The 9,312-nt window shown below is 41.2% G+C and overlaps 1 protein-coding gene across 4 annotated transcripts in view; it reads left to right on the top strand.

Moving 5' to 3' along the window:
• setd3 (SET domain containing 3, actin histidine methyltransferase) overlaps positions 1-9,312 on the top strand; it is a 74,318-nt gene that overhangs the window by 38,711 nt on the left and 26,295 nt on the right. For all 4 annotated transcript variants that reach the window (XM_032500655.1, XM_032500653.1, XM_032500654.1 and 1 more), the window contains 3 exons: positions 4,586-4,644; positions 8,032-8,146; positions 8,260-8,334. In XM_032500655.1, coding sequence (XP_032356546.1) covers positions 4,586-4,644; positions 8,032-8,146; positions 8,260-8,334 — 249 coding nt within the window. The remainder of the gene's footprint in view (positions 1-4,585; positions 4,645-8,031; positions 8,147-8,259; positions 8,335-9,312) is intronic.

Consider the following 9,312-nt stretch of genomic DNA (forward strand, 5'->3'; position numbering starts at 1 on the left):
CACACACACACACACACACACACACACACACACGCGCACATTTAATCTCTTACCTCCTCATAGAGTCCCTTGCTCTGCCCCCACCTCCCTCCTCCTCCGATGACCGGGCTGGAAATTTAGCTTGTCACATTGGCTTTGAATTGACTTGACCTGAATGTACCTTCCTCAAAAGCCCTTCTCGCTCTCTATTTCTAGCCCCCATCTCCACCCCCTTGTCTGTCCCAGACGTCCAGTGTGTTGGATGTATGACCAGCCACACAGACTGCTATATGCTGATGGATACAGACAGGCAAAAACCACTACTGACATTTCCCCAAACACAGAGATGTGTTCTTGCATGTAAACACATGGGTAGCACGTTATTACCTTTATTTAAGGTCTTTAGTGTTATCTTATGGCTTCTTTGTTTTTATTTTTTATTGTGGCATGAATAAGTAGTGTTTTACTGTTAGCCCCGGTCATCTTCATTCCCAGTATATAGTGGGGTGAGTGTGTTTACCAATCGGGGTGTGGTCTTTCTAAATGTGAAGAATCTACATGTGAGAATGTGAGAATCTACGACTGTGCAGTGATACAAATAGGCAGCACCATTGTTGATGTACATCCTCAGTTTTCTATCAGACCTGTAGGCTAAATAAAAGAAATGTATCGGACTAAGGGGATGTATTATCCTTAAATGAAAGGAAAGGACGTTAGCCACAGAGCCATCGACAATAAGCACAGGCCCACTAACGTCATGTACAGTAGGTTGACCCAATAGGTGAACCAGCTATTATCATTTTCAGCTAAGCTCTCTAAAAATCAGCTGTGGACACCCATCGGTAAAGGCTATTGTTCAAGCAGATAATAATACTGTAAGTATAGTAGTAAAAACAGCTGTAAAATTATAGAATGTGTCTACATATGAAAAGTTTTTTAAATATTGACTGATACTGTAAATTAGTTAGATTAATTTGGCATCAATGGTGTGAAGAGTTGTTCCCATTTACAGTGATAAAGCGTTTTGATTCTAATACAGTTAACCTGCAACTCGTACTAGCTTCTTCTGCGTAGCCATGGCTGCCAAGGTTTTTTTTGCAACCAAGAACATACTAGGCAGGGCATTTTACAGTGTGAAAATAAGCTCGTCACTACTCTCTGGTGGACATCTTCGTCATTTCCCTACAATCAATCCATGTTATCTGTCACATGAAATTGAACCAGGTAAAATTCCAGTGGCTGTTATCCTATCAGTGCCTTAGACCAGAGTTAAATCCTTCCTTCCTTAAAGTCACCAGTGTCTTTGGTGTTTTTGGCATAGGTACCTTCTTTACGATCTCAACATGGAGAAATTGATTCTCTTAGTGATTTTCTTGAAATGCCCGGTATAAGTGTTCTTTAGGCAGGGTAGGGCACTGTCTCTTGTGTGTTCAGCCAAATTACCCACTCTTTGCAGAGCCTTGTGGTCCTGTTTAGTGCTGTTTCCATACCAGGCAGTGATGTTCCCTGTCAGGACGCTGTCAATAATGCAGGAGTAGAAATTTCTTAGTATTTGAGAGGGGTTCCCTGAAATTTCCTCAGGCATCTAAGTGAAACAGTCTCTGCCTTGCCTTTCTCACTAGTCAGTATGCAGCTTGCTTGGTGTTCACATGCTTGGCAGCCTTCCTGACATCATGCTCAGAAAGGGAGTTGGGTGTGAGAGGTGCACCTACCCATCCATTAACCTCTGCTGCATCTGTTTTTGCTTGTTGGCTGCCTATGGTCTCAAAGCAAGCATAAAATGTGTTCATCTTACTTGCTATAGACGCATCAGCACTTGGCAAGGACGAGGGGGTGGGCTCGTAATCTGTCAAAGTTCTTAGACCTTCCCACATGCTTTTGGGATTGCCGTACTTGCCGCCCTGGAGTGGATGTATTTATGCCATCCCAGTTGATGCTGGTAATCCATGATTACTTGATTTACTTATAGTTTTGAGAACAGTTGCTTTTGTTGTTTTACAAATTAAATCTGCCACAGACTCATTGAACTATTGAAGTCATCAGTGGTGTCCTGGAATGTGCTCCAGATGTGTAGTGCAGACTGTAGGGCTGCCTCTGATTGGCTTGACCATTCCCTGACCTGATGTGTAACTGGGGGCATGCATCATAGTTTGCTAACTTAGTTTTACCTCAGCAAGATGGTCGCTACTACTGAATGAAGGTAGCGATTCCGCTCTATAACCGTTGATCCAGAGTGTTTATTCTTTTTATGTCACAGTCAGTATATTGATTGAAACAGCCTTAACTTGCTTAAGATTAGCTGAATTCAGTTCTCTACAGACAATGAACACAGCAACGGGACTATCACTTCAGGATCTGTGCAAGGGCCCTGGAAGGGGGGGGTTAGGAAATAGTGAAGGGGTGATATTTCCGGGTGTGATATAGGACCACAAAATCAACTGAAAACCTCATAAGATATGTGAAAGAAAGGATTTACTCCCAAGTAGTCCTGCATTGCCAGACCTGCATTGCCAGACCTATCTCCACAGTGCTGCGGAGGAAGGTCTTGTTAGTCCACAGCATTCCAAGATAGAAAAAAAAAAGTGGTCTGGTTAACTTGCATTTCCTTAACCCTTGTGTTGTCCTCGGGTCATATTTGACCCATTTTCAGTTTTTTCATCTTAAAAAATGGCCCTTTGAAATAAGCTGAAAATGTCAACATTAGAAATATCAAATAACTTTGGAAAAAATATCAAAAAAAGCACCCACAACATTAAAAATGGTTGAGGGGAAGACAACACAAGGGTTAAACCAATCACAATAGTCTTGGACGGCACTAATCACCAGACGCAGCAACGGTGCCTCAGGAAGAACTTGTTTTGGTTTAACATGTGCATGGAGGCCTGCTCTGGAATTAAAATGGCTTTTAAGTGTGTTCTTTACTCAATAAAAAAGAGAAATGCAATTCTGTTGTTGGTTCTAGCTCGTTGGATGTTTTCTAAATCAACCGGAGTTTAGAATGCCAACACAAAGAAAGAGGAAGGTGAGGGACATCCGGCAGAAGCTCTGGCGGCACCGGAATCCCTACCCCGTAAATCCAACTTCATAAACTCCCAAATAATAGGGATGCACAATGACACCGGCACGACATCGTTATTGGCCATTAAAAACTTAACATGACCATCATCATTGGCAGATGTTAATATTTCTGCCAATTGAGTGGGTTGTTTACTATGCGCACATGACGAGCGGGAACATGAGCGCTAGCAATTATATTTCCCACATGTTGGCTGTGTGGAGGTATTTCGAGATCTGTAAAACCGATAACAAACTTGCTACTTGCAGTACTTGTAAAGCACAAGTGATGCGAGGAGGCGTTAAACAACACCGTCCAACACTACAAATATGATTATGCATCTTAAGAGCCGTCATCTTGAGCAGCACCGAGATTTAACGCCTTCAAAAACCCATCAGCAGCCTCTACTTCAGCTTCGACTAGCCGGCAGTACTTTTCTGATGTGGCCTTACCTGAAATCCAGAGTGCTGTCACCAGTCACATTGAAAAGCTCCTCGCCAGCGCTAGTCAAATTGGCTTTACCACGGACAGTTGGACATCAAGCGTGAGTCCTGTTAGCATGTTGAGCCTCACTAACCAGTGGAAAGACAAAGACTTCATCCTTGAAAAAGCTGTCCTACACTCACAGGAATGCTCCACTTCTCACACAGCACCTGCAATTACATCTGCATGTGTCATGTGTTCATGACACTGTCATGGCACTCTTATGTAGATACCTTCAATTAAGGTGTTAACGTTTTTTTCCTCAACCTCAAACCCTCCCATGTCTGAAATCACATCAGAGTAGCGTTCCAAAACCATTTAGCCAGGGCTAAGGCCACACTAGTACACTGGGAATTACACATTTTGGCGAACTCCAAAATGTTTTGCAATATGAAATTGAAAAAAAAAAAAGACGCGCTCATCCCTTTTTGACCATAAAAAGGAAAAAAACACATTTTGTTTTTTAAGAGGTTTTTCCACTTCCCTTGTACTCTTTCTTAACCTGCTTTCCTTTTTCGACTACTTTTTTCTCTCTTTACTTAGTTGTCGATCTTTTCCCCCTCCTTCCATTTTGTTTCCCTCAGTCTCCTCCCTTTCTTCATTATGCATTCCAATGAACTCTTCTCTCTCTCTCTCTCTCTCTCTCTCTCTCCCTCTCTCCCTCTCTCCTGTTTAAGCTCAGGACTGTTTGCAAATGGCTCTGGTAGGTGGTGGCTGTGGCTTTAAATGGAGAAACCAGCAGCATTGAGCGACTCATACTTCCCAACACACACACACACACAGAAACACACCTAAATTGATGAGGCAGATTTATGATGGCTGCTGGCCACAACAAATTAAGTTGACAGTGATGTATGTGAGGGGGCGAGTGTCACACTGCACTAACGGACCACACACACACACACACACCTGCCCTAGTGGCGTCTACTCCTAGTCCTTCTTGTTAGGCTTCCCTGTCAGGCAGCCCCTCTCCAACATACCTGCATAATGAAATTCCTCATTCTGATTTGTGTTTTTTTCTTCTCTCTCTCTTTTTCTTCTCAACCACGTTCTTCCCTCCATCCCCAGACTCACCCTGCTGCAAGCAAACTGCCCCTGAAGGACAGCTTCACATTTGAGGACTACAGGTGTGTGTGTGTGTGTGTGTGTGTGTGTGTGTGTGTGTGTGTGTGTGTGTGTGTGTGTGTGTGTGTGAGATCATCTCCTACATTTTTGTGTCGGTCCTTTAAGAATATCTCCCTTAGAATATTTGTGGTTTATTTTAATTTAGGTATTTTTTCATAAGTATGGCCATCATTCCTATTGTTAATAACTAGTACAGTGCCTGTTGGGCCGATTGTGTGGCTTGTGGTATTGCTGCTTGTAGAATTCTTCAAAACCAAATCTGCACTTACAGAAGGACCCCAAACCACTTAATATGCAACTCCACTGTATAGCCTACTTAAACTGTAGTATGTCTACATTAGAGCCCGGCCAATAAAGGATTTTTAAGACCAATATAAATATTTGGTTATTTAAAATTCCGATATGCCAATATACTGTATATTTTAAAAAAAATCTAGAAATACGTTACAAAACAGATTAGTTATATATGAGTTCTCACTAAAATAATATAATTAGTTTTATTGTCACAACAGAACAGAGGAACATCAAAATATATTAACGTTCTGATAAATAAAATGTATAACAATACAAACTTCACAAATGAAACTTAAAGTCCTTTGAACAAAAAACACATTAACAAAAAAAAAAATCAGTGTTGCCAACAAGCACATTGTAGAGCGTCCTCTGGTGGATAAACTATGCAATGCCAACGCTCATAACATGGTTGACAGTCCAATTTTTTTCTTAAATATTCATTTATCAGAATCATTTTTATGTCATTATAAATGATTCTGATGAATGAATATTTAAAAATATGAATTTTTTTTTTTTTTTTTAAATCAGCCATTATGAATGCCGATAACAATAGATTGGGAAATGCCTAATATCGGCCTCTAGTCTACATCAGACATATTTTGGCGACGGCAATGTTATTAGCGTTATAAGTTAGCAGTAAAATTAACCACATCTAGGGTGAGTCTGATGAAAACTGCTGTCTGCCCGTTCATCTCCGAGATTTTCTCGCAGTGCACAGCTAGCTCTGTGTAGAGAACTCTGAGATTACGTTATGTTATGTGTAGTGAATGTACAGCGTACAGCAACTTAAGAGTGGCTGGCTTTTATTTGATATTTAGTGTTGGCAAATTGCTTTTTATTGAGTTTTGTCTTAGCAAAATAGAGTAGGTCCAAGCACTTAGCCTTGTGGAACGCCATGGCTAACTTTAGCGTGCCTGGAAGATTCATCGTTAACATTAACAAATTGAGATTGATCAGATAAATAGGACTTAAACCTTAAACCAGCTTAGTGTGATTCTTTTTTTATATAGAACAACTGTTTGCTGACTATCTCTTTTTGCAAAAGCAAGAACATAAAAAAACGACATCCTCTTTCATACAGCCACACATGGAAGCAGGCCATCTTTAACAGCTACACACACATTGCCAAAGAAGGCATTGGTCGCCGTGGCTGCTTAAATGTGTGTTAGGATGAAGCCCTCGACACAGACAACTTTAACCTACTACTCTAAAAAAGGTCTAGTGCTAGAACAGGGAAATGAGGCAAGCTTTAACTTCTTTGAGGAAATCTTCCCCAACCTGAAAGCAGAGGCTGAACAAGACCAACCTAGTACTAGTAGCAGCACTATGGAAAGAGACACAGGATCAGATCAGGAAGAGGAAGATGCCACCATGATCCCAGAAGTCACAGAGCCAGACCTGAAGCCAATCTAAAATAATGGAGAATGCAACCAACAGAGACTTAAGCTTCAGCAAAGAGGTTCAATAGAGAGGGAGCAACCACTGACGAAGAGCTGCAATGGTTCTCTGCCCAGTTACATGCATGCCGGTGTCCCAACACCTAGTTTCCCCTGCTACCAGAGCACCAGCTCCCTCCAACAGTGAAAGCTCTCCCTTTCCACAGCCTTTACCCACCTCTACTCTCTCTTATGGACTCATAACCTTGACACCAACCGCCTTTTCCCCGGCCTCACACCACATCCAACAGCTGCGGAAACACAGGTCATGCCATGTAGCTGCTCAGACAGGACACATTGCGTAGCCCCCGTACATTGTGGTGCATATGGGCACCAATGACTTCAACACCCTACACCGAGGCACAGCCGAGACACTTCTTTGGCAACCAAATTAGCAGAGGTGGAAAAAGTTAAATATATTGTACTCAAGTCAAGTTTATTTCATCCATAGAAATGGAAATTACAGTGCTCAGGTAAACGTACCAATACTTTGATGACATTTTACAGTACAAGTAAAAATACCTATCTGGAAAATTACTCAAGTAAAAGTAATATGTAGTTCATTTAAAATGTACTTTAATTAAAAGACACTTAGTTACATTTAAAAACTGTAAAACAAGGTTTGGGGACCTCTCCCATGTAGTGAAAATAGATCAAGGGTGTTTTTAATTAAAGCAAAATCTATACAAATGAATAAACATCTATACAAATGTATAAACACAACACAACACATGTTACACATGACATTTATTGCTACAATCCTCTCCAAAAAAACTAGTCTCCCTTTACCATTCACACTGTTGATGCATTTGACTAATGTTCACAGCCCAGACTAGCAACTAGCTTCTACACACCTAAGTAGCCAGTATGAGCTAATTAGATGGATTAATTTAGCCAGTCTCCTATATACGTTGTCCAATGGGTAGGTAGTGCTAGACAAAAACTAGCAATGCCACAAAACATGTTGTTTTGCGCCTGGTAGGCAGCCCAGATGCTGATCATTTGTCACTGTAGTGCAGGGGTCATCAACTACATTTATCCAAGGGCTAGAATTTTTCTCAGCAGACAAAATTAATGATTACCTAATATGCCTATTCCAGTTCGACATTTTCACTTTCTTACCAAATTAATGCTATTTATTTTTTTGAATGTATTAGTGTGAGTAAACTCCTAAAAAATATGGAAACTCCATAGTGACAACTTGCTCTTTAACTAGGAAAAGATCTCCGACTAGGAGGCAGTTCACTGACGAGTGATGGTTAAAGTCTGTGATTACTGAAACATGGTTGTAGTATGCAGCATCCTGATTGGTGGAAAATGCATGCAGAAAGAAACTGCTGTTGTCAGGTAAAACTGTCACTGTCAAAGAGGCAGAAGTGAAAAGCTTCCATCTTTATCTTTTAAAGATACTTTTAGATAATTAGTGATATATTTCTTAAGGGAATGGCAAAGGACAATCGTTTTTTTTCGCCCTCCACTCTGCATTTCATCCTCCTTCCTTCTCTCTTCATCCTCACCTGAATCAAGGCTTCTCTCTGTTTGGTAATACCAATGTTAGATTACATGAACTTCCTTTTTCTTTATGAAGCAAGAGCTTCTGTTGTCCAGGATGTCAGAGAGTCCTGTGAATAAACTTCCCTGTGTGTCACAATGTGACAGGTGGGCAGTGTCTTCGGTGATGACCCGCCAGAACCAGATCCCTACTGAGGACGGCAGCCGGCTTACTCTGGCCCTTATCCCCCTTTGGGACATGTGTAATCACACAAATGGACTGGTAAATGATTTTTGTCTCACACACATCTGCAAACATTGTTATTTGATCAACTTGAAATGGTTTTTCTTGCGTGCTGGTAAAAGTTGAATTAGTATGTTGTTGTTGATCTGCAGATCACCACTGGCTACAACCTGGAGGATGATCGCTGTGAATGTGTGGCACTGCAGGACTACAAGGAGAATGAACAGGTGATGACGCTATTACTACTCACACGTATATTATACTACTACATACTCTTCATAGTCTTTATTGTCTGTCTTGCTTCTCTCCGTCTGCACACACACAGCTCTTGTCAATGCTACTAATGTTGGCAGCAAAGTAAAAGTTGGAGAGACGGGTAAAAGTAGGCAGGTGATAGAAACAACAGGAACGAATAAGATTGGCATCAGCTCGACAGTGAGGGGATCCGACTTTCAGTGTTGGACCAGTGATGGAAATTCCTACGCTCTCTTTTATTTTAATAAAGTAGCTGAAGAGGAAAGGAGAGAGAAGGAGAGAGAGAGCCTGCGCCTTAGTTTATGAGGCGCACGCTCAACCACGGGATCCAGGGCGCTCCTCTTGTCTTATCTCTTTACTAAAAGGACATACTTCAAAAATTAGACTGTGTCCTGTCAGCCTTATGAACACCCATTCAAATACTCTCTTTTCACTCTTTTCTGCTTCACCTCATATGACAGCATATTTGACAGTTACAATTTCCGATTAACAAGGTCCTTATGTTTCTGGAACCATGGACCAGCGGAAGTATTGTAGCTTGCCTTGACATAACCATCGTGGTTACAAAGAGTATAGAACAGAAACCTGTGACATGTTCATAGTACTTTGGTAGGATACTATTGTGGCACACATAATGACAGAAATTAAAGGACCTCCCGGCTCTATTTCTTTTTTTAATTAATGCTGTGGGCTGCACTTTGCTGCTGCTTTGAGTGTTTCAGGCATTATTTCCCCATAGGGGATCAATAATGAGTTTAAAATAAATAAAAAAATTAAAGCGTGCAACGCCCGAGCCCAATCACTACAGAACTTTTTCAAAGGTCTGACGTGTGCACATTTTTTGTGAGGTTTCCAGCATGCCCTGAAAAATGTGAGTGACGTCACAGAATAATAATAATCCTTACAAAAACAATGGGTTACCTGAAAACAATAGGTACCCTGATAACTGC

This window comes from Etheostoma spectabile, chromosome 20, assembly GCF_008692095.1.
Source record: "Etheostoma spectabile isolate EspeVRDwgs_2016 chromosome 20, UIUC_Espe_1.0, whole genome shotgun sequence".
Taxonomy (NCBI): domain Eukaryota; kingdom Metazoa; phylum Chordata; class Actinopteri; order Perciformes; family Percidae; genus Etheostoma; species Etheostoma spectabile.